Here is a 24,620-nt window from a genome sequence, read left to right on the forward strand (position 1 = left end):
GTATTCTTACATTTTCAACTTAAATTAGTCAAGATCCCAGTCAGATGTGTGCTAAATCACAGAGAACCCCAAATGCTAACAAAACAGATTTCTCTGCCAGGGTGTGGAGGATTGAATAAAGCCCCCAACTTAAGGCCATTGAATAAAAGAGAGCAGCGCCAAATACAGCTGTCCCCTGGGGCCTTGCTGGAGTTACTGGTATGGTTAGCTGAGCTACCTACTGAGCCAGTTGCTAGCTCAGTGAATCTCTTCGTTTTGGATAGATTTCCTTAGTGGGTGGGGGACGACGTCGTGGGAGTAGCCGTCAAGCCTTTCGGGCCCCACTAAGTCTGGATGAGCGTTGGTTTCGACGAATGTGATGGGGTCCCTGAGTATTTCCTTGTGATCATACCGCGGGTGCAAAGTGTCAAATGTGTGGTATACATTTGTCCTCAAGTGGGTGATAAACTGTTGGAAGCTGCGCGCCCCAATGGGTAGGGCAATAGGCTCGCCGTGTTCATCCAACGGCAGCTCCTCCTCTTCGTCTTCGTCCTCTTCGTGCTCCTCTTCAAACAACTCAAAGTCATCCATTTCCCCCTCACCGTCAAGAGAGCCGTCTTCAGGGGCGTGGTAGACCTTCTGCAATAATAACGGTTGCAGGTCTGCGTCTCCACTCCGCCGTGGGTCGGCTGCGGCAAGAAGAAAAAGCAACATAAGGGTTGTCCCCTCAAATTCCAGCTACACTGCACCAACCCACTAATTATTGCCTCTTCCAATCCAAGCAAAATTTAATTATATGGACTGCGAACCCTTCTAAGCAGATATTAAGGCCAAAACCAAGATACAAGTGAAGCACCAGACTGGAGGATAGGCCAGTTCATCGCCTCTGGCTGACACATAAGAGTTGTTCGCGGAACACTCCAGAAAACTCCATTTTAGTCCGTCACCCCTACCCTTATTATTAGTAATTGACTCCTCTGCACATATCCCGGTGTTAGCCAAATGCTGGGATAAGCTTAGCAGGTGTGCCCCTTGGGTTGTGTGCAGTTGGGTGATCTTACCTTCAACTTTGATGGTGCCGTCTGGCCGAGAGTCTCCACTGACTATGTCTCTCACTATCCAGTGTACGCTTTTCGGGGCCCCGTATTTTCGAAATGTTCTGTCGCTTCTTTTGCTGATGGGCAAAATAGCTCCATGGGCGAGGAAAGCCAAAGGCTGAGGCTTGCGCAGCTCCAACTCGTTGTTGAACACCCACGTGTGATGCATATGATCGTAGTACAGAAACATAGACGAGTTCTGTCCCTCCTAAACACAAGCATGCGACAAAAGCACAGTCCCCTGTAGTCTGTAATGCATGAAGTATATGCTAAAAGAAGCAGTGGGAAACACATCGGGCACTGGAAATATCGCCAGAAGCGCTGCTCGCTTATCTCCGGGGTCATTTACCATGTTCTGAGTTCATCCGTCAGAAAAGTCCGGAAATTCGAAACATGTGTATTTGCCTACCTTTTGCCAAATGAGTCTGCCGTGGTTGAGGTGTGGCTTGGGTCTCCCGTCCTTGATCATGTACATCCTGTATGTGCCCGTGATATCTGGGAGTCTCTTGCCACCGCTGACGCTTAGAAAGCGGGGCAAATATACCTTTTTTGTATGCACGCCGATGATGTGAGTGTCGTTGTGCTGTCCGTCAACAAACGGGAGGCGGTAGAGAGGTGTCTTCAACCCAGGAACACCCTCCGATATATGCAGATCTTCGTGAGATACCCCGTCCTGTGCGGACGCAGCAAAACACAATCAGATAAAACTGTGAACGAGAACACTGTTTTAAATTCGTTCATGATGCATGTTTGAATATGCTTGGCATAGAGAAGAAGGTTGGATCTAACCCCAGTGCCCTGTTACATGAAAGGGCTTTCGAAATTGTCGATGCTGCACCTGAGGCCCGAGATGTAGGTAGTTTGCTGTTGAAGCGTACCCATATGTCAATGTACTCTGGTTCATCTGGATGTTGTTTGCCTTCGTCAAGCTCTTCATTGCGGAGGTATTCGGAATGCGCTTCTGCCAGATATTCTCTGTCTAAGTGAGACTCTTCTTCGTCCTCTTCTGCATAGTCGTTGTCATCTTCATCTGTTTCCTCTTCATCCAAGTGTTGCTGTGCTTTCTGCTGCCCTTCGATTGTCATGCCTTCGCTGTCGTGAGTTTGTGCTGCTGCATGCGCTACGTGGTGGTGGGGAAGATGCCGGCGGTGCGGTTGGGCTTCTAGTGTCGACTGCACGCGATCCAGAGAGGCTATGCGGTGGCCAACAAGCAAAGGATCCTCCCCCGAAGTAGTAGAACCCGTTTGATGTAGGTTGTAGTTTTGGGAGCCGCTAGGCGACTGATTGAAGACGGATGACGAAAGGCAAAAGAACAGGATGAGGAGAAACGCAGCGAGTGCAAGCCAAAGGCGGCTGGCCTGGCGCACAGGGGAGAGAAAACTCAGACAAACATATTATGTAAGTTCATCGTTGTGGATAAGATTCTCGAGAAGTTACCTGCGATGCCGCTAGCGGCCATGCTCTATGCCTGCCACCTCGATGGTGCCTATTGGCGGGCAAGGCAGGGCCCAGGAAGGCTACATGAGGGGTCGTCAACTTACTTTTTTAAGATAATCGAATGGAGTTCTCTCTTTGGGCTCCTCATGGGAGTACGATTTCCCTGCTGCAGTTTCTAGGTCGAAGTCTGCGGAGGCCGAAGACACGCGGGTCCTCATTACGGGCACCTCCATGACGACTATAAGGAAAGGTGGCGAAGAAGAAGATAAGATAGCAAAGAGAAGTTTAAAGTTCAAGCTCAACGGTGTATGGCCAGATCAAGCAATAGAAGGCCACAGAAGACGACGCTCTGAAGGGTGGCTCGGCCAGCGCAAGTTGTTTACGTTCAACCAACCGGAGGTCCTAGAGCCACAGGCAGATCGAAATATGAATTACTCAACAAGAAAACAAACAAAAAACAATCAGACAATATTCGTGAGGGCAGATGAAACAAGCAAACCCAAGGTGCCAGCTAGATTCTTGCAGCGCCTTGTGACAGCAGCAGTCGCGGTGAGGAATTCGCAAGCACAGGCGGGCTGGCGGGAGGGTGGTTCCGGTTGGCGCGCATTGCCGGCTTGTTTTCTAGCTGTACACCATATATTTTCTATGCATCAATTGAACTCGATGCTTTCCATTATACAAATTAGCTGTAGAGGCTTCACGGGGAGAGAAATTCACATACTTCCACCATCATCGTCGGAGACAGTGCCCGGCCATGTCCACTGCCGACAGGCGGCCGCAAGGCACCCTAATCCAGTTTTCTGTTTTGTGCCCTCCCCAATCACAATATCATCCATTTATTTCTGCTCTAGTGTATTATTTTGTCTGTTTGGAGAGCTGCGAGAATCTCAAGAGCGGTGGAGAGCAGCAGTCCTCTAGCGCACAGACCGCAGGTGCCTCCTCGACAATCCATCCACGCAAAACCGCAAAATCCCAGCCCCTACCAACAACTTCCGTACAAAAATCTAGTGTCCAACCTGTACTGTGAGAGTACGCGCCAACCTGCCGCACTACTCATAAATCCCATTGCATCTCATCCCAGCAATTAGCTTGTGTCATCTGTCCCCCTAGCCAATAAAGGGACAAGCTTCACCATCGTTCGCCATGGACGCCCCACTAGCGACACTAGCTGTCCTAAAAATTGCAACAACTTGCTCCTACCTGTGACCCCCTCCACCCGCAATTCCTGAGGCTTAGTACAATCGCCCCAACAGTTGGCTTGGAGTTGCTTTCGGAATGATATACTTCAGCCCCTTAGGAGTGTAAAATACGCCACTTAGTGCGAATACTCTATAGATAGGGAACTTTAATTCACCAGCTGCTGACAGTTCCATGGACAGTGCACGCGCAACCGGTACGAAGAAAACCAGTGTGAAATAAGATTGTACTAAACGGGTTCCTGAAAGCATCCGAATATTGCATTCCTCCGAAGAATATATGGTACCTATCTTCGGAGGTAGGCACTCAAGATTTTGCCCGACAATGCATATGGAAGAACGGGCTGGTCTCCCTGTTGCCCATTCGTCACCAGTGCAGTGCCCATTGAGATGGCCTGCTGTGACACTCAATGATCTGAGCGACGTCCGACGATATGAGCTGGTTTGAATAATTTACCCTCCCTTAAACGTACATAATGTGTCGGCCTCACAAGAGTTGTACCTGGAACCCTGCCAATGTGCAGCGCATACCTGAAAAGATCAGGACTAGGCTGTTGGTGCGTTGTTCGTTGTGCATCTCCCCTAAGCAACCGGTTCGGGGCAATGTCTCAAGCTCAAAGATCATTCGTATCCTGTTTTCGACAGGAGGAAATAATGGTGTCGTTGCTAGCACAACGGTATTCGCCCCATGCTATGTATAATGCACTGCTTCGGTTGGCAGTGCTGGCCAAATGAAGAGGGACATCAACTTACATAATGTTACATTCTGTAACCCATACACATACTTCGATTAACGAATACCGCGGACGGGCATGGAGCATCCGGGAAAACATATCTCCGACGAACAAACTTCAATGACCAGCAAAAATTCACTGCTGCGTCTTATCACAAGAGTATCAGCAGCAGCGATGTTGCTTGCTCTTAGACCCAGAATAGGGGACCTACATACAAAGTGTGATGCATGCACATTTTTCGCCATCTACCCCGGGCTGACCGGCTCTTCTGCAGGATAAGTAGTTTCCAAGAATAATTGGGCCAGAAGAGCAGAAGCCTGACCAAGTTGAACCTCCCTCGCATAAAGCCCGCCGCAGCGGTATTTAGCTGACAGCAAATCCAAGAAAACTATTCGCCGTCAGGTGCATCAAAACCACTGAATGCACAAAGTGTTCTCCGAGCATCAAAACACATGTATTATCCATTACTTCCTCACCCAATAATATTGTTGTATCGATGACGCCTTGCCCTGCAAGAGGCAAGGATGTGCCGTTTATTCTGAGTATAACTCATGGTTCTCATTCCCCCCTCGCAATTGATCAATGGTTACCTTCTACTGGAACATGTGCCTAAGCAAGCGCCTCTCCGCTGCCTTGCATTACAGCATCGCTTCCCCCTTTGAGCGAAAAAGCATATTCACCATTTCAACTGCTGGCAAAAGGTTACGTTTGCGGCCAGCGACGATGAAGAACTTCAGCACCCTGATCAAACACACGCTCACCACCCACTGCGTCCTTAGCGTTGCAACTGGTCGGCTCCGCCGTTAGCGAGACCAACGGGTTCCCACCCCATGTACTCACCGCAGCACCCAGGACTGAATCCCCATAGGTTTGAATGGGATTCATGGCAGTATGTGGAGAGCACCCACATGCACCTTGTCTGTATCCAACAGGTTTGGGTGACTAACGGCATCCATGGGCACAAGGCGGGATTGCATAGACGGCGGAAGTTGAGCATTCAGTGCAGCTTATCTTTGTTCTTCTGGCAGAGTTTGTCACCTGCGCTGAGGCTCCTTTGAACCAGATGGTCTCGGCTCGCCCAGTGCAACCCCGTAAAAGGGTGTAGCCCTAGCCCGCTCTCTTGACTGGCGCCGGGGGATCTCACGGCGTGTGTTTGACGGCTGCACATGCGGCACACCTGCGGGTCCTACGGCTTGCAAAGCCGCAGGCACCTGATTTCCACCCAAGAAGCCTACAGGTGGTAGCCCTGGTAACCCTGCTGGAACCTCCCCCACTTTTGAATTGTGGTGAGTGGATACCCCAAATATTGGAACTTTGGCAGAAGGCGTTCCGCTTCTGTGCCAAGAAGTATTCTGCACTGAGTCGTCTGTAAGCCTGAAGGGAGGCTCTTCTGGGACTGGGTGAAGGGGCGGTTGACGAAGCAGCGGGTGACCGCGATCAAGCGTAACACTCAAACCCAAAGCTTGTCCACGGCTGAAACCACTATCTTGAACGACAGAGGGTGAACTTCCTGGCGTATATGTTCCGTTTGAACGGGGAGTTGGGATCGGTATCATCTGGTCTCCGGAGGCGGTACGGGGCCAAGTCCGTTGCGCGGATTCTGCACTGGCTGGGTGTCCAGACGTACGTGCAGTAGCAAGTTGCCCTGTTGCCCTTCTTAGTGCGTCCATTACGCGCTCAGCTTCCTCTCTCAGCTGCGTGACAAGCACACCCACTGGCGTCAAATCGTTATTTAGGAGGATTTGTCGTTGCCTCTCTCTCTGCACAACAGACTGGGGGGTCCCCATCGCCAGGTAGTGTGCTACCCACGGTCCGAGGCTGTGGTCGCTGAAAATCTGGCTTCGGCGTTGATGCCGGAGACTGGTCATTGCTGTGAGCATATCGGCCACTGCTTTGTCGGATGGCCTCCTTCGGTGTTCTGGGGAACCCAGAAGCCCTTTCAGCAGGGTAACTGTGCTAGTCAAGAACACCATCTGAACAATCCCTAGATGCTGCAGCCTTGCCATGCATTGCTTAATCCCTAACGTACACGTATTTGGGAGGCTTCGTAGCAGCTCGTTCAGGCCGATAAGCCGACGAATCCGTCGGCATGCGTTGCCGCCATATTCGCAACGAGGAAACTGGTTGAGGATGGCATTGGCCATAGCGGAGCCTGAATTCGTGAGCTGTAGTCTGCGCATCTCCAGGGTGTTTGGTAGCATCCCAGAAACAGCCGCAAGCTCTTGGGAACTGACGATTAAGTAGAAGCTGGCAATGCGGGTTTGCAGTAGAATCCCCCGTCCGTCAATAAGCTCTCCGCAGATGCGTTGCAGTTGATCCAAAAGGTTAAATACACTGTTAATTCTTCCGTACGTTGCACATTGGGTCTCATCTTCAGATATACCGACTCCACTTTCTACTCGTAACGCAGGTCGTTCACTGCCGCCGCAAGCTACCTCAACTGTGTAGCCTCCTTGCGCTGCTAGAGACCTACGAAACCAACCAGGGGCTCTCCCACCACCCAAATGAGAAGCGCATTTCAGGATAATGAAGGCCGCTGCCAATGCGGCAACGACGACTAACCTCTGCAACACTAATGTACCCCCAAGGCGTTCCCGTTGTCCATAACGACTCAGCCAAGCCGAGGAGCGCAGCCTTCCTCCTCGGTGAAGGGTAGGTCCTTCGCCTTCCGCGTCGAAGACGGCAGTGGAGGAGTCCCGATGCGCTGCGGTGGCAGCGCTGGCTGCAAAATACGCCGCACCTCCATGCATATTTTGCTATACTCCAACCCTCACAAAAGAACGACTGAAGTCTTCACTGTGTCTGACTTGATTTTGGGTTATCCCATCGTAATTGCTGCTGAATGACTTATTTTGGATAGCACCTCTCCAATCAAAGGCAGTCAATCCAAGAACGCGGAAAGTCTTAGTCCCAAACGTCCACCCTCTGCGAACTGTAACACACGACTACAAAAGCGGCTTGGCTCCCCCCGAGCGGCGCATGCATTAGTTTACTGCAGAAGAGTGGGCAGTGATAATTGTACCAACCATCGTTCCAACTGGCCGTTTCAGGCATGGATGCTCTACGGCACAGAGCTAGGCAACAAGGAAACTGAAGCTTTCAACAACCTTCCTGGAGAGCTGCAGGAGATGTTGGACCCAGCGCTCCTCCTCAAATCTGAAAAGTGTGGGGTTTGCAGAACAAGCGTTTAATACAGAATGGCTCAGCGGATGGAACCCGTCGTTTTAGATATTTCCTGTGCTGAACATTGGACCCAGAAAGGACCCCTCTCCTGTGTCCTGCATGTCACACCCCGGATGTCAGGTGGCAATCCTGTAGCGCCTGCCAGCACACTGTACGGGGCTTAAAACCGAGGTCATGTAGTGCAAGGCATACGGGATTTGAGAAGCGAATGAACCAAATAGGTATATCAGTAGGGAATTGGCTAACGGAATGAACATCAAGAAGAGACGGGACACTTTGGGGCTGGGCAAAACTGATGAGGAAAAGCACTCCGGCCATTACTGTTAATCTGGCTTCCTCTCAATCTGGTGAGAAGTGTTATTCCTAAATTTACTAGTGCTGTACTTCAATACTTTGTAGAACAGTGCGAATCCGGTTGCAGCAATGGTGCTCGAGTCCGGCGTGCTTCGATTCATTGGGTATGTAGGCCCAGGAAGCAGCGTCGCTCTACGAGCCCGCCCCATGCAATCTTGCGGAATTCACATTCCTAAATACACTTTGGCACTTAATAATTAAAAGGGAATTGTTTTGGTGCCACAATTGAATGCTCCTGGAGCCGAACAGAGAGCACTGTCAGGAAACCTGAATTGCCGGTGTTCCTGATAGGCGGCTGCAACCATGTGTTTATTGCTCGTCAACAGCCAGAGGCTGAAGCCCTTCACCTCGAATAGTCACTCTACAAGCCATACGAAGTGCTATTACTGAGTTTTAGTGTTACTGTTTTACTGTATTCAGCAGAAACAAGGAGAAACGGGCACTGTCTGGAGCAACGCTTGGGGCTACCCAGTTGCGCTGAGCGACTTCGGCAGCAGCTAGCACACGTAGCAAGTTTGCGGATGGCAGGCATCTACAACCGTAGACTAGCATCAGTAAATACTCTAGCTTACAGTCTGTACCAAAAGTTTTGTTTCTTGAGCGGCAAATTGCGACAAATAGGAAGGCAGATACTACAGGCGCAGGGGGTGTGCTGCACCAGCTCTCGATTGCGAACGGAGCCATCGATCTCATCCATAAACTATAGCCAACTGCAATGGAGACGAAGTACCTCATGTAAATTGGGTTGATCTAGTTGGCATCACCCCATGTCCCTAGGCGTCCTTGTCTCAGTGACCCCAGCAAGTAGAGCTACCACAAGACAGGTGGCGAATTGGGAGCACTGCTGCAACTCACACCTGCAAGAAGGCCCACAAGCAAAGCCAACACTACTTGTCTGAATGCTCTATCAGTGTAGACAATTACTGAATAGTTTAGGTAGTGTCTGTTGCATACTAAGGCCGAGTTAAGGTTTTGTGAATGAATTGCCGCATCGCATTCATTGCTCCAGTGGTCCCGAAGGGGGACTATAGGTAGGTTTCCTGGGATGAACAGGCTCAATTACATAGGGTTTGCGAGCATGCGGAGGAAATAATTATTCGCATAGGCCAATCAACCTTTCCTTGTACATCATGCGTCAGCGTGTATTTCACGTAGCTCCTGTAATTTCCTTAGTCCGGTGGGCGTAGACGACCAGCAGGGTGAGCTTCACTGGGGCCTACAGTTCGCGGAGTCTGTGCAACCAAACATTGGAAACTGTAGGATATGACTACACATCAGTTGTACGAATTAAGAGCGGCGTTGAGAAACGGAGTGGTTGTTCTAACTACGGCCGCGGTGATAATTTCTGTCAACTCAGTACCAAAAGATAGGCATTAGAAGTGTGTTCAATTTCCTCCAGCCTTTACTACGTAGACTACTTTCAAATACCCTAAATCCGAAGTTTAATATTAAATTTTAATTTAAAAGGTATAGGACAGTTGTGAAGTACACTCAAGTCAAACGACTGTCTTTAGCTGTCACTTGCTGGGGAGGCCCTCCGCCACAAACTGTCGTTCTGAGCCCCACGAAATGGCATGCAGCAGCGCCAGCGGCAATAGCCTCACGGCACGGGATAATGCTATCAACAGAAATGCTCTCCCTGCCACAGGCATTCATGAGGAATTCTGATTAATCGAGCAAGAGTGAAGGGGACTTAACCTCACTTAATATAAACCTGTACCCTGGTCTTTCCTTAGCTTCCTACGGCAAAATGCTGCCATTTACAATTCAGCGCAATGCCATCCCTTCCTTGTTACCAATGGAAAAAGAGCATAAGTTCACACAGCAGTAGTTTTACGTGATACACAACCAACGACTGACGCATGCCCGGGAGAGGCTGAAGCAGGATAAGGTGTTTGCTTATGAGCTGCGTCTTGCCTCCCACGGAAGAGATTGTAGACAATTGGCAGCACCCAGGAGGAAGAAGCGAACGGTAAAGCAGCCAGTACACTGTACTGCTATTCTAGCACGTGCAATCGCTAGGAATCAATCGTTGTGCTTTTTACTTGTTGGCCTGTTGGTTACTCAAACACTAAGTGGCGCATATGCTTGTGGCACTGCTTGCAGTGCGGCTGTTGCTACCGCGGTGTTATACCAATCAGCCTAGTCTCGGTGAAGGCGTGGCAGCGCTCCTAGTGCTGCTTGTGCTTTTCCGGGTGCTTCACCCAACAGCGTGATCCATGCACCCTCTAACAATTCAATTCTTGGGCACTTTCCCTCAAGGGCTTCGCGAGGAAAAGCGCCGAAAGTATGTGTTGCAGCTAATTGAATACAGTTTCCCCTCCGTTCATTCCATTTTCACTTCACCAGACGCTAACAAGTTGTTCTATTGATTTTCCTTCGGTGTTTAGGACTCGTTGTACAATCCCCAACGTCTTGGTACTTTCTTCTAGCTCTCTCTTTAGCGAGGTAATGTTGGTGGCCTTGGCAGCATGGCCCTTCCTCACCTTCGTCTTGGTTTTCTTTTCAACCATTTTGCCACTGACTTCAAATACTAGGGCACCACTAAGGCTTTCAGCTGTTGAGTCGTCGACTACAACAGTGAAGCTCTGAGCACAAACAAAAGTGGAGGTGCCATATTGCAAATTCCATCTTCCCTCATGGTTTGTTTAGCTCGACTGGCAAAAGCAGGTAACCGTGAAAATGTTTTGCCTGCTGCTGTGAATGCACAGACGTGTATGGCATGGGAATGTGAACTTAGGCTGACACACCCTTGAATTGTTGAAAGTCGGGCTGCAAGAAGCTTCTTCCAGGGACATCATAGAAACATCCGTCTCACCATCTAGCCATCGGTAGATAATCTGTAACGTAAGAGACGGCAAGATACTCACCTTCCTTGGGCTCCAAATGTCCATTTCTCAAATTCCGAGGTGCTGTTTCGGAATCCTTCCTTATTATTAACTCTAAGCAAGGGCTCTCCACTTGCCTGGGGGTGTTTGCAAAGCTTTTCTGGCAAATCATGTGCCGAGTGAACAGTTATTGTAAGGATCATCTCGCGACCTTTAATGTCCACTACTGAATGAAGAGCGTCTATGTTGACTTCTTGCTCAATCCGACCCTGGCTGGTGACTCAAAAAAGTTGCACTCGACAATGTCTGCTCATAGCATGCGCTGATTCGATCTTACAAACGGCTTGTGCGTAGAACAGTAGCTGATGGGAAGTGATTAGAGGATGTTGCAACCTGATTTAATCAGTCCTGCTAATAATGGGGAATATACGCGTTGTCGTACCAATCCGGATCATCAGTGTTCGAAGCAACTTCAATGCTAACGGAAAGGGTGAGCTTGCCGCACACTTTTCCGTTGGCATCAATGATTGGGAATACCTCTGACTCAATAGGCAAGAGGAAACGAATTGTGTCAAGGTATAGATAACTTTCTCCAATGACCTAAACCGCACGTAGCTCAAGCTCGGTCCCGCGTGGATATTCAAGCCTCTAAAGTCCGGTTACTTGGACAACGGAAGGGTTGACGATTTGCAACATCCACACACTTCATAGAAGTGAGAGGATGGTGCATATAGTCCATATTTGGCATGCGTATTTATATGTATGTCTCTACTAGGCTGTACCCACCTGGTAGCTGTCCAAATCCAGAGCGAAAGGATCTGTTACGCCTTCTTTTAGATATGACTCTGCCCTTGAACCCGCCGCCCATTGCGTATACAATTCTCTCATTTCAAAAACCTTTCTTTCGAACAAGTCCAAGTTCCACAGCTGTACAACGTCTGAGTCCACTCTCTGCACTCGGATTACGATCTCTGTTTGTTGTAAGGATGTTCCGATAAGAGTGCTCCTTAGGCCTCCCGTACTCCGTGTCTTTGTGTTTAGCTTGAGAGAAAAGTAAACGCCCACTCCAAGCTCTTGCGCATACCCATTCGCCTCTTCCACAAGCAACGCTGTTCTACTCATGACCTCGTGTAGAAAAACTTGAGCTGCCCGCTCAGCATCTTGCCGTCTTGCCTCTTCATTCTTTTCCCTTTCCAAAAGCAAGCGCCTAGCCTTCAACTCGTCTTCCTTTCTGTCTAGTTCCTGCAGCACTGCTCGTTTTTCAGCCGCAACCAACTTCAATTTTCTCTCTGCTTCTGCTTGATCCTCTTCACTAGCAAGCACAAGTGCTTCTTTGTCCTTAATCCTTCTCAGCAGCTCCTTCTTTTCAGATTCGAAAATTTGCATATCCGTTTGCAACTTTTCAACCTTTTCCTGGTATTTGAGTTCAGCAAGATTGGCCTGAGGTGTCTGTTGGGTCGCGCACTCATCAATAACATCTTTCGTCACCTCCCTCATTCCCTCTTCCCAGGAGGGTAGCGTCTTGTCCTCGTCTGTTGGATCAACGAAGACGAACATATTATTATGCCCGAATATTATTCTGTCCTTGTGTCCCAAGACTTTAGACTCGTTATTCCCGAGGACTAAACCGTTTATGCACGTCTTCCCGTGCGCTGTTAGCATCACTTCATAGACAGTTGCACCGCTCCCGTCTCCGTCCTGTTGGGCGTGTCTTACATCAACAACAGCGTGCAGAGGAGACACTCCAAGGCCACCAATGTGGAACTTAGGCTCTGTATTCCCCCCCGGTTTACCGATAGTGCTACTCCCTTCCGTCAGCGGGAAAACAATCTTCCCGGAAAGAAGCGGGTCTTCATTGAGATTGCTAAGGTAAGGTATAGTTAGTTGATCTGTATCCCTGACTTCTACACTTGTAGGTCGCCTTTTTTTTGCAGCTTCTAGCTTATCTTGCCATGACATTGTCATTTCTTGTAGGGCCTTTCTGTTTGCCTCCAGTTCCTCTTCGTACTGTCTGCGAAGTTCCTCCATCTGGGGGTCAGCGCCTCCACCCGGCACAGCATCTGGCAAGGCGCCACCCATTGCCTACAGATACTCGCATCCCCAATGTGAGGCAAAAATAACTATACCATCGTAGGCAAGCCTGTCAAGGGAATAGAAGCGTGTACATGGCTACGGTGGAGCTAGGGATGTCCTTTGCCATGCGAAAACCGTAGCCCATGGAGAGAGTAACTGTCGGCATCCATTCTGCAGCTCTACATATTTATTTGATGCAGACAGCAAAATCAAGAAGAAAAGTTCTAAGGGCACGACAGAGTTCCGGCAGGACAAGCAGAATTTCTTTCCCCCATAAAGTGTGGAGGAATGAACGCACTGTCTTCAACCTTTCGTTCTCCTCCCGAAGTTCCCGAATAAGCTTCTCTAAGGGGTTCTCATTGACAGTAGCTTCATTTTTTATTTGTTTGACCCGATCTGATGCAGCATGAAGTTGCAAGTTTCAACAGGAGAAGTTGCCTGTTGTGCGATTTTACAGAACGTTAAGTACAGTGGCCTTATTGCACAGCTGTATTACACCATGATTCCCACCAAATTAAGGGCTGCAAAAAGTCTTATCACCTGCGTAGCGGAGCGTGCTGAGAGTTTCTTCGTAATTTACAGTGGCGGGAGACAATGCTGCGATCATGCATGTCTTGCTGTTGCCCCCTAGAGCCGTCTGGAGTATGCGTGTGAGCGCAGAGTCCCTATACGGCACAACCTGCACCCAAAAGATACGTATCGGATACCATCATGGACCCTGCGAGAAGTAGGTGAGTAATCTTGCTCCCGGATTCTCAAGCTGGATGCAGAACAAATATGATTTCACGCATCCCAGTTAGGGAGGAGAGGATGCTTTAGTGCCATGAGTGCCCAAGATGTGCGTATGCGCATTGTGCCACTGGTTGACAGGTTTCAAAGGCATCGGCAGGCAAAATGAACTGCTGGGGTCACTGGCGAGAGATAGTCCAATCTTCAACTGGAACCACAACGAGGGTTTTGTCTAGTACAAGCAAGAGAATACAAGGGCTTGCCAACGAGAAAGAAGTTAACTCAAGACCGCAGAAGTGAATCCCTTACACAAGTTGTGCTCAGCGTTAACGTGGAACACGTATTCCCTAGTAGGGTTGTTTACACACAGTGCCGTGCTTAGCGCTGGTCAAAACAGGAGAGCGTGAGACTCTTCCTGTTGCAACTGTATGTAGTAGTTTGCGCTTAGGTTGAACATTCAGGTGTGCCTCTCACCTGCCCTGGTTTGAGCTTGCCAGCTGCTTTGTCTGCGAGAGCAGATATGACGTTTCCTAGAGCACTTAAGCTTTGGTTAATAGCACACCCTTCTTTCAAGCGATCGCCTGTTGCGCCCGTCGAGCCAGCCCTCTCACTCCCCGCGAGGTCCACCAAGCTTATTTCAGAAGACTTCTGTGAGACTGGTTCTCCGGTGCCAGCTGCGAAGTCCAACACGCTGTGGAGAGCACAGTCACTCTGCTGCGACAGCGTACGATTTCACATCACTTGTGGAGAATACTATTTCATGGAACATATGCTGAATTTTGTTCTTTCTGCATTACTCTGCAGGCATCACATTTTCTCCAGCTGGAGAGCAGTCTTGAAATTAAAATGCTCTATGGAAAATGAAATGCCTTTTATAGTGTCCTAAAGCTGGGTGCATGCCAATATTGCCTACGAAACACTATACTTAGTAGCTGTTAAGGAAATTCCCTCCTTCCCAAGCTAATGCATTGCCTTGAATCGCTGTGAGATTCATTTGCCCCGGGCAATACTCACGTACCGTCTATAGTGATCTGCCGGAAGTTAATTTGCAGCACAGTGTGTGCCCGTGATGACGTTGCGTTCATGAGCGTCGCTCCTACCGTCCGATTTGCTGTTCCTGCATGCGTTTAAACAACGCCATACGGTGTTGTTTGGATGCCCAACACTACATTCCGGGATAATTCGGGCAGTTTCTGTTGTCCCGTCTCACTTGCACAACAATCGATAGAAGGATTTTGCCATCTCACGTCCACACCATAGCTTTCCGACAACTGCAGAACCAGCAGCAATGACGAACTTTGTATATCCTATCCAACCAATGGATTCCAAGCAAGAAAGCTTGGCCCTCACCTTCATCAAGTTTTGCTTGGATGGCTGCATACGAGTCAACTGGACATTTTGTGAGATCTTGCACAAATGTTCCGAGCTGTGGGGTGTGCCGAATTTTGAGGCCTCCCTTGGGCCTTTTTTCTATCGGCATCAAAAGGTCCTGCACCTGTTCGTTATATATTTCAAGCATGCTAATTTGCACCTGGGCTTGTAGAGTAGGATCTGTGTTTGCGCCGATACGGGCAAATATCTCTTCACATGCACGAACAATGATACCTTTGTTCGCTCCATATCCAACCATGGAGTAGCTTTTCCCGGCTCCAGTCTGGCCATAGGCAAATAGGCATGCATTGTAGCCTTCGTAAGCGTTGTTGAGCACATCCTTTCCAATTTCATTGTACAGGCGTTGTTGATCTGCGTATTTTGAGCTAATGGGGCGAGAATAGCCGGTTTCATCGTTTTCAAAACCATCGTGGGACCAGTAAGAATAATCAAAAGAAAACGTCTTTTTACCACCTTTGGGATCTTCGGCATTGTCAATTGTTGTCGCCTTTCCCTCCATACTAATGCAAAGTTGTGCGTTCATGTTTTTCTCACGGTCATTGAAGGGCCGTACACGAACCGCCACTTTAACTGATGACATCCTCCCAGTGCGATCTTCGAAAGGCACCCTTTCCCATAAGTTACTTGGAGGTGATGTCGCAGATGCTGGCTATGTACCTGCCCTGCTCACAGCATCCAAACTTTCTACTGGATCCACCAGGAGGAAACACGTGGTTGTGCAGGATCGACAGGCCTCCCCTGCCTCTTTACGATAGTTCTGAGATGTATTTATGGTGGTTTATTAGCCGGCGAGCATACACCTGATCCCCCCTAGTACTGTATCTGGTGACCCTGAAATACTTCTCAGCACGCCCTTTAGTACGCTTGGCACCCGTCGTCTACAACCACACACCAAAGCTGATTCAAAAGCCCAGTGGAATTGTCATCTATGACGGAATACCAGGTGCAAAACAGCTCTCTCCCGCTTCGTGGACAGTCGCAATCGGACTCGCGTCTCCCTTCCGCCGTTCAGTGGCACCGTTCACGCTGTGAGCAATGCAGATTGCATGAATAATTCAGATTATTATTTCACTGATATCTTTTCTTAAGGTTAATCATAGGGGAGATGAAACGGGCAAATTTTTCTTCAGTAGGTTCCACCCCCGAACTGGAGTCTGTGCTTGTGGTTCCTGCCAACGACGTCAATTTGCCGTAGGAATTGGCCACTAATTGGTCTCGTTTCCTGTAAAAACAGCTTTAACAAATCGATGCGTAAGTTGTACTTTATGTTTGTTTAAGATCAAATATGTTCGTACAGTTGTAACACGGGCGCTTGTCCAATATTTGCGCGTTGGTGCGAGTGCTCGAGACCACCTGAGGAGGATGAATGCCTTAGTATTTACAAACGTAAAAACCTATGATACTGCGCCGCAAGTAAAATAGTGAGATATTCTGCCCCTTATTCTGGAGGTGTGCAAAACCAGGCACCCCGCCTCTGAACTCGTAGAGCCTGCTGTACTCTCTACACGGGACTTGCGAACCAAGGCGAGTACGGTGGTCAGTTACGTATAGCATCGAGACACAAAAATAATGTTCCCTTGAGCAACCTGCGAGTAGGCGAATAAGGACTTAAGGTGTTGCTGCCCAGTGAAACTCCTGTGCCACGAGCACCACAGGAATGCTACAGTTCCTCATAGACCGTCCAGGAACAGTTATAGGTTCATCTGTGGGTTGGTAGCACTTCCAAAGTCTGTCCGGAAACTCACCCCACCACAGATATGGCTAATTGAATGTCTATTAGTGGCACCACTCAATCCCCGTCCAAGCAAAAGCTTCGGAGAGTACAACAAATAGGTGTCAAACTCTCAAACCCGAAATAGGACAAATTTTCCCCTGGGAAAGCTCTGTTGTAGCTTCATTTGCGCGATGTATAAGCACCCGAGCAACCCGTCAGCTGCCCTTACAGCAATTAGTGCTACAGCCAAGCATCCTGCAGCTGGTCACTGCTGTGCAGTAAACAGATGTTATCAATATCCACCGCTAGGCGAACTCCAACCAACACACCGACATTAACGTGCCTTTCCAAAACCCCATAATGAAGTGTGCAAGAAGCCGAGTCTCTGCGCGGAAACACTGCAGCTAGAGTAGCAGCCCCGAAACCAAAACCGGGGCAATTTCCGTATATACGCATTCGACCACCACTGTATTCGTGAGCAATATTAAGAATATAACAGTTATTACACGCTTATTGCTTCCTTTTGTCGAACTGTGTCTTAATTGTTGTATAAGGCACGCCAATACCCCGCATCCAAGTTTACTCTAAGTCACCCGCCATTCGGGATTCAAGGAGTTCCACCTCCCGTTGTTGTAACTGAAGCTCTTCTTCCCTATCTTTCAGTGCCTTTTCAATGTACTTTATGTACGCCGTCAGCCTCTGTTGCCCACTGACCACCTGGGAAGCGTACACTGACAGTTCATGCCGCAGATGACCTTCTTGCTGGGCCACGTCGCGAGAGAGCCTGGAGAGTTCTGCATACGCCTCGCTCTCTAGCTGTTGTAGAAGGGACACAATGTTGCCACTGCCGAGGCTCATCTGTGTCGCCATCATGCGGAATCGGTCGATAAAAAAAGCTGCTTCTTGAGCTGCATACAAACGAACTTCCTCTGGCAACGCAGCATACTGCTCGTCAGATAATGCACTGGTAACCACGTCGTGAGGCAACTCTACAACTTTAAGCGGCTTCTCCCTTCGCCTCCTTTCTGCGTCCTCTTGCTTTAGCACCTCAGCGATATTTTCTTGTTTGTCCGTTGGCGTTGCACTTCCAAAATGCACGTTTGAGTCCTCCTGCAGTTTCAGGCGTTGTTGCTCCTGCATTTGCTGCTGCCTTTGTACCCTTGCACGTTTTGAACCCAATCTGCAGAAAAGCTCCGCAAAAAAGAGTTGTGCGGACTCTAATACTGAACGATCCGCAACCTTCCCAAGTCGCTCCATTGCTTTTATTTCAGCTGCACGGGATGCCAGCGATCGAAGCAGAACGCATAGGAAGAAGCTGAAGCATATTACCCCCATGAAAAAGAGATAAGGGAAAATAAAGGCCCCCGCTACAATAGCATCCGCATGGAAGAGTTGCGACAGCGGGAAAAAGCCTGTCGTCAGCATAATTGTGGACACAAAGGAATTCCTGAGGGTTGAATAGCTTTCCAATTGACGCCCAAAGGACAAGAAGCAGACATACGTAAACCCAATGAACACCAGTGTTGTCCCCATCAGAACCTGGATCATTTCCTCCGCTGCAGAAGCCAGAGCGAAGAACATCAAGGTTAACTGTTTGCGTTTGCGTCCAATGCGGATCAACCGAAGAAATGCAACAGCCAAGATAGCGGCGGCTAACTGAGCATAGGCTCTCAGTGAGTTAGCTGTTGAGCTTATTGCCGTGAAGAGTACGCCAGCGGCTGCAGTTGCTTCTGCTTCTTGTGTGCCACCGGCTGCAGCTGCTGCTGAAGCTGTGGCAAGGTCTGTCGTCATATTAAACACTTGGAAATGCGTTAAGGCAAGCACGTGAAGTGCCCACACAACGATTGAGCCTGCCAGCACTCCAAATCCAATTAAGTCGAAGACATTGAAGATGTCGTCGACGAAGAATACCCCCAAGCACAAGCCAAAACTGTAGTCATCACGCTCTTCCTTTAAGTTCCTCCTCAAACGGTATAGTTCCACAAAGAATGAACAGCCGAAAAACAGGAACAGAGCAACGGCTGCTACTTGCAAAGCGATTGATGCAATCGCTGTCGAGTGCCAGGTGGCATACGGTTGCAACTGAACCACAAGGAACACAATGGCAAACTGATACGTGACTTCAGAAAGTTCGTATCACCGGTACTCTCTCGTGATTGTGCATACCACCTGTTGCTTCACTGCGGCTGGTACAGCTTCGGGCCATAAAATCACCTCGTATGCTTCAACACAAAGGCTGGGAACTACTGTACCACCACGGTCTCGGCGGAATTTTATTGACAGCTCCAATACCATGTTGTCAGCATTGGGGTTTACGAGAACAGCGTAAAAAGCTAACTCTTCAACTACATCCCGCAGTATGTCTTGGTGTGCGAGTTCTTTCAAAAATGCTCGGAAGGCGGTCGTTTCGAAGAGCGGTTGATAGTTGCACTGGAGCGACTCACACGTAAAGCCAACTTGAGCTGGATACCCTACTTCGCACCGAAGTGCTAAAGTAACACGAACAGAACGTGGAATAATCGCGCTGTTCCAGTTAGACAGCACGAGTTGCTGATACGTTGCACCTGCAGCCACCAAGCGCAACGGCGAGGCCTGTACAGTAGGCTTCAGCGTAGAACGCGTGGGGCACGTGTGGGCTGGGGTCGGAATGTTGTCATAGTCACTCAAGAAGCTAAATCCAACCGATAAAGCTTATTACCTGACATGGTTAACCTTGGAAAGACTTCGTCGGAAATCGCAGCTGTTGGTGTAGAGGCTAACAGACCCATTAGTCCGCTGTCAGCCTGTAGCCAGCTGTACAGGGCCTTAGACGAGTTCACGCTAAAGAGGTGCTGGCTGGGAATAACTATTTTAGCATTTATATCCGGTAAGCCTGTAGAAGAAGGACATGATGTGTATCGTAACGGCACAAACACATCGCTATGGCCTATCGGTTTTCAAACCGACAGTTGCCTTAAATGAACTGGAAAACTCGGTGAGTGGTGCTATTTGACTGACGCAAACGATAAAAATATGAGCCACACCCAGAGAAGGATCCTTGCAGGTGAATTCGATAGGATCCGATGGAAATTCAGTCTTGGAAATCGCCTTCCCAGACATTTCTCTCATGTCTGCAGTTACGTCAACCGACAGCTGTACAAAGATACGCACAGAAATCGCTATTCGTTAGGAGATAATTCTGAAGTGTAGTGGTGCTGCTTCTCAAAGCCACACGAGAAGGTGCATTACTATGGAGCAGCTGTAGTCTCCGTCACGAAGTCATGATTCGGCAGGAGCGTGGTTCGGCATTTCTGCGAACTCACTTGTAGACTGACAGTGGCGACTATGACTGCAACAAACGCTATTACGAAGAGCTTCTTCCACGCGTCTTCGTGGTCTTCCTGTGTTTGTTTTCTCACCATCACGTATACCTACAGAGTGCCATGGGCACAGACAGCGGCAACGGCTTCGAGTGCTATAGAATTTCCCAAAGGGGCACACCGACAAAACGCTCTATGCCTGATGTGCTAAAAGTGTACCTTGGCAATGGAAGGGGCCGGATATTCGGCTACTTGGGTGCACGGGATAACCGGGGTGAAGTACCAGTTCGACCTGTCTGTTACGCCAGAGACGTTAAATCCGCTGAAACAGCCGTATGTCCTAGAGTATGTACCTGTGCAGAGGAACGATGGCTCGCAAGGCCCAATTAAGTGCAGTGCATTAACCGGAAACTCATTGCTTTTGCACCCCTGCTAAGTTCCCCACTCACTTCCTTCCATGCTGTCCATCCGACATATTCCCCACACATACACAGGAAAGAAACTTTGAGGAGGGCACTGAATTTAACGTGCTACCGTTTACATACTGGTGTCTTGCAGAATGATCAGAATGCAAGGATTATTCCGCACGTATAACGGGGAACGATTTCATTAGGTCAATAAACTTGAGTTATACCTATGCTGCCTGGGTCCACGTAGAACCCCTGTCCCTCCCCAGTTTGCAAACCGTATTTGTCTCGAGGATCTTGCATGCCAATTGCACTCCACACCCAAGGGGGGTAATAGGGCGGTGAAGCATTGTCTGCCTCGATAGAAGACGGTTCTTCCTCTTCGTTGTGTTCACGCCTGTAAAAATCTTCCCCTTTTTTTTTGTTCGCAAGGGCTGACCGCCGTTTGACCTTTCTTTTGCTTTTCAGCTCCCTTGCCTCTTCGACGTCATCATCCAGCCCGTAGTTAGCGCCATCAGCGGGAAGAGCCACCGTCTGCGCCCTCCAAAAGCCAATCATGGCCTTCCAGAAAGCTAAGCACCCATATTTTACGTTATGCACTAGCCACTCGTATCGCGTCCGAAATACCTGCTGTGCAACGACCGCGTACACAAGACATGTTCTCCAGCCAAGGCCGCTCTCCCGTCAAAAGTGCAGGCTGCAAGAATGCACGCCCTGGATGTGGAATGGGTGGCTACCATACTGCACGAAGATCGTAAACGAACTGGAGCACAGCGCGTGAGCACTTTACCTGTCCTTCGAGTCTGTATTTGATGACGCCTTGTTGTACTGATTCAGCACAGAAGTCATGTTTCCTCAGCACCACAGCAGTTACAATGGTAAATCCAAACGCCGAGAAGACCAAAAAAAGAGGCACGAAAAATACTCCAGCAAGGACAGGATTGACAGAAGTCATCATGTAAAGGTTGTAGTTCCCAACCGTCCCACCCAGCAGGAGAGCCGCAGATGTCGTTAAGCTGAAGCACACAAAACGAAGAAACTGACCTGCATAAGGGGGATGCATAAATGCAGCTGTCTTCGATTATGCCTGCTTGTTCCTCTTCAGTCATAATCCACGGAGGTGCACGCAAAAGCAAAGTTCTGAAGTGGAGCTACCATCGCCGTCATTGCGTGGACCTGCCTTTCGTAGTAGCCAGCAAAACTCCGAGTGGCAGTGCCAAATGATATGTTTCCAAGAGAGACAAAGACGAGGACGATTGCCAACATTCCTAAGCTCGATGCCAGTATGTAGAACTTGACTTTGCGAAATGTCATTTGTAATGATTTAGTTCCTATGCCTGCAGTAGCAGGGATCAATCGGGTTATCAAGACGCACCCTGATAAAGCGGTGACAGAACCAAATATAATGCATGCTTGTTGGGAGACGTCGTTTGCACTGAACAAATTGTAGTAGCTGTTGACCAACTGGAAAAACTCTGATTCGCTAGCTGCACGGGGTGCTTCCAAAGTATTGTAGTATCCATCAACCCCTATCGTTGTTCCAATTTCGGGAGCTAGAAGTGCAATGACTTGTGAGGCAGAAAAGGAGGAGAGAAAGCCAAGCAGCACAAAAAGATGGAACAGCAGAAATATCGTCCAGCCTCCTTTAAGCCAAGATTTGAAACCCAACCGTTTCATTTCCACGAATTCGCACAGTAGGTACAGAAGCAGGAATGTCAACATCAAGCCAAGTGATGTGTACCGCACCAGACCGTAGGATTGTGCCGAGAACGGCATCAATGACGAGACTAACACCAGAGGCCTCTGAACTGTGCCTGAATACGCACGCATCGGGAAAGAAAATGGGCTGCAGTGCCGGTAACCAAAGTCCACTGCATCTTACCTCCGATATTAAGTTTGAACCGTACCTGAACTGGTGAAGGCAAATAGGACAGCGCAGTGCGCGAACGTCTCCGTGATCGGGTTAATGGCAAAGAAGTCAACTACAGTTGAAATGGTCCGACGATCAGCAATTACTGGAAGCGGGACAAACCAAGGAGGGTAGCGAGAAGGGGCCTGGTTTTGTTGCAGTGCATTTTGAGCTGCTTGCATTGAATCTGCGGTAATTCATAACACACTACTAATCTCCAAGTGACCCATGCACAATGGAGATTACGTGTGGAGAATGGACAGCTATCGTGCATTGGCATTGGTGGTACTTTCCAGTGTTCATGCAACGCGGTTTACCTTCGCAAATGACTTGGTAGTGCCCCCCTATTTTATTAAAAGCCTTGTCATCCCCAACAGCAGCAAAAGGGTACGAGTAGGTGAACCTCGACCCTGATGGATTTACCAGGGGGTTGTCGGACCGCAGTCTTGCTGCTGCGATTCTAGAGGCGGCACCTGCCGTCGTTATGGGCCAAATACCATCATACCCGAGATCGAATCCATCAACGTTTTCCAGTTCAACCTGTACAGAAAAGTGGTTCTGACAGAGTAGGCGCCTCCGTGTGGCACTGGTCGCGTAGGCGCCTGCACTGTGGGCCCCACTATCCAAAGCGTATGTTGAAGGCTCATGGGGAAAATCAAGAACAGCTACGTACACGAAAAACGAAAAGTAGAACGAGAGCTTGTGTGTTTCCAGCAATGGAATACAGCTAGCTCTCTTCTTTCTTTTCAACACACCTGCCGAAAGGTTAGCCTGAAACAGTTGCCGACAATTCTTGCACTGCCCAAGTTACTCGTCTGTGATGATGGTCCATACAGAAGCGGGATAAAACCGTAGAGGAGCCAAGAAGCCACTCCTGCCTTACTCTTCAGCGTAAGGATACTCTCCGACGTACCCGAATCCTGAACAACAGCTGCTGGTGCTGCAGATGATATTTGTTCAGCTTTCGCCACCTTATAGCTAATCGAGTTGAAACTGGAAACCGTGGGTGCAAGTGCCGAGTTCAGCGGGGATGCAATTCCATCCGTTGTCTCGAATATCTTAGTGATCTCCAGAGCATGTGATAGAAAAAGAAGCAGCATTGCAAGATAGAGTAGGGAAATGACGAGCTGAGCAACAGATTGTCTCTTCATGAGCAGTTGCTGGACTTCTTCAACGTTCCTGGCGGAGTCTTCAAATCGAATGGGGAAAAGCTTCCTCCTGAACATATCCCTCCTTAAAAGTGGGGTCTGCCCATCTAGTACGTTTCCAAGACCAATTTGATCCGGGTCTTTTAGCAGAAGCCGCCTTTCGCAATGTTTCTTCTTTGCATTGTAGCCCACATCAATCAGTTCTCTCTTCCGTACTGATGAGCTGACAGGCCCATCAAATGTCTTCTGGTCCCTGATCGCCGAAGTTGCAGCTATGTTGGCTTCCCCCTCCAACTGTTGCTGCTGCGTCAGCTGACTTAACACGTTGTCCAAAGCACCGTGGAAGCGGGCGCCATGTTTCCGCGTCATGGTAAGCTTACACAAGGGGAACAGTAATAAGCGGACTGGAAGAGGCATAAATTGAATTTACTGGGATGACAATTGGAAGCCAGCTCCTCAGAGACGACAGCCGACATTCGGCTGCCACCGGCACAGCTGTGACGCCTTCTGCGGGTCACCTTCTCCGTACTACCATGATCATGTCCGCAAGTTTCAAAACGAAGCAGAAGAATGCACCTGTGTAAAATTAGCTTAAAGAGGAGATTGCTGCAAGCCGAACCTTTTTCGAAGCCACTGAGCTTTAGGGAAGGCACTACATGAGTGCTCAGGGCGCTCCGCCAGTGGTCCACGAAGCGCTGGGGAAGGTCACACGGCATTTCTCCTCCCCTAAAGTTCTATCTACTTTCCTGATTTACTAAGAAGAACATTACGCAGCTTCAAGCTGGGTAGAAGGGCCCCTTTCCCTTATCCGTTATCATCCGTCAAGCACTCCTGCACATCGACACACTGTCGATGTGGCAATAGCCTACTGTTCGGTACGAGGAACCCCATTTCAGATGAAGCCGAACGCGCTTCATATCTGGACATCTACAGAGTTTGCATTAGTGCTGTAGAGTTCGCGAAGAAGCTTTGGTGAACACCCCTGATAATTGCGCATACTGGCATGGCTGGCGATGGTACGCCGGTCCCCACTGGACTGGCTCACAGCCAATTGGCAAACATGGACAGTGAAATTGGTGATCCTCTCTGTAAATGCTATACGAATGGTGGGTAGGGTCATATGGACTGCTCTGCGGGCTGT

General features: G+C 49.1%; 3 protein-coding genes across 3 annotated transcripts; all 3 read right to left on the reverse strand.

The window, feature by feature from the left end:
• Window positions 1–237: 237 nt before the first annotated feature.
• Window positions 238–2,746, reverse strand: EMWEY_00001770 (hypothetical protein, conserved; the record flags this gene model as incomplete). The annotated part of the gene is made up of 5 exons (XM_013483005.1): window positions 238–668; window positions 1,041–1,284; window positions 1,486–1,749; window positions 1,955–2,434; window positions 2,618–2,746. The coding sequence occupies 5 exons, from the start codon at window positions 2,744–2,746 to the stop codon at window positions 238–240; spliced, it is 1,548 nt and encodes a 515-aa protein (XP_013338459.1).
• An 8,100-nt stretch (window positions 2,747–10,846) lies between these two features.
• EMWEY_00001780 (Protein CBR-KLP-6, related) lies at window positions 10,847–15,582 on the reverse strand (the record flags this gene model as incomplete). The annotated part of the gene is made up of 8 exons (XM_013483006.1): window positions 10,847–11,081; window positions 11,251–11,408; window positions 11,595–12,890; window positions 13,180–13,277; window positions 13,422–13,560; window positions 14,085–14,284; window positions 14,629–14,727; window positions 14,961–15,582. 8 exons carry the CDS (start codon window positions 15,580–15,582, stop codon window positions 10,847–10,849), a joined length of 2,847 nt encoding a protein of 948 aa, XP_013338460.1.
• A 1,713-nt stretch (window positions 15,583–17,295) lies between these two features.
• On the reverse strand, window positions 17,296–23,848 carry EMWEY_00001790 (hypothetical protein; the record flags this gene model as incomplete). Its single annotated transcript, XM_013483007.1, has 11 exons — window positions 17,296–18,798; window positions 18,931–19,280; window positions 19,659–19,848; window positions 20,019–20,126; window positions 20,235–20,368; window positions 20,650–20,983; window positions 21,213–21,438; window positions 21,798–22,236; window positions 22,330–22,518; window positions 22,649–22,996; window positions 23,215–23,848. 11 exons carry the CDS (start codon window positions 23,846–23,848, stop codon window positions 17,296–17,298), a joined length of 4,455 nt encoding a protein of 1,484 aa, XP_013338461.1.
• Window positions 23,849–24,620: the final 772 nt, after the last annotated feature.

The sequence above is a fragment of the Eimeria maxima genome, genomic scaffold, assembly GCF_000499605.1.
Source record: "Eimeria maxima Weybridge genomic scaffold, Emw_scaff9, whole genome shotgun sequence".
Classification (NCBI taxonomy): domain Eukaryota; phylum Apicomplexa; class Conoidasida; order Eucoccidiorida; family Eimeriidae; genus Eimeria; species Eimeria maxima.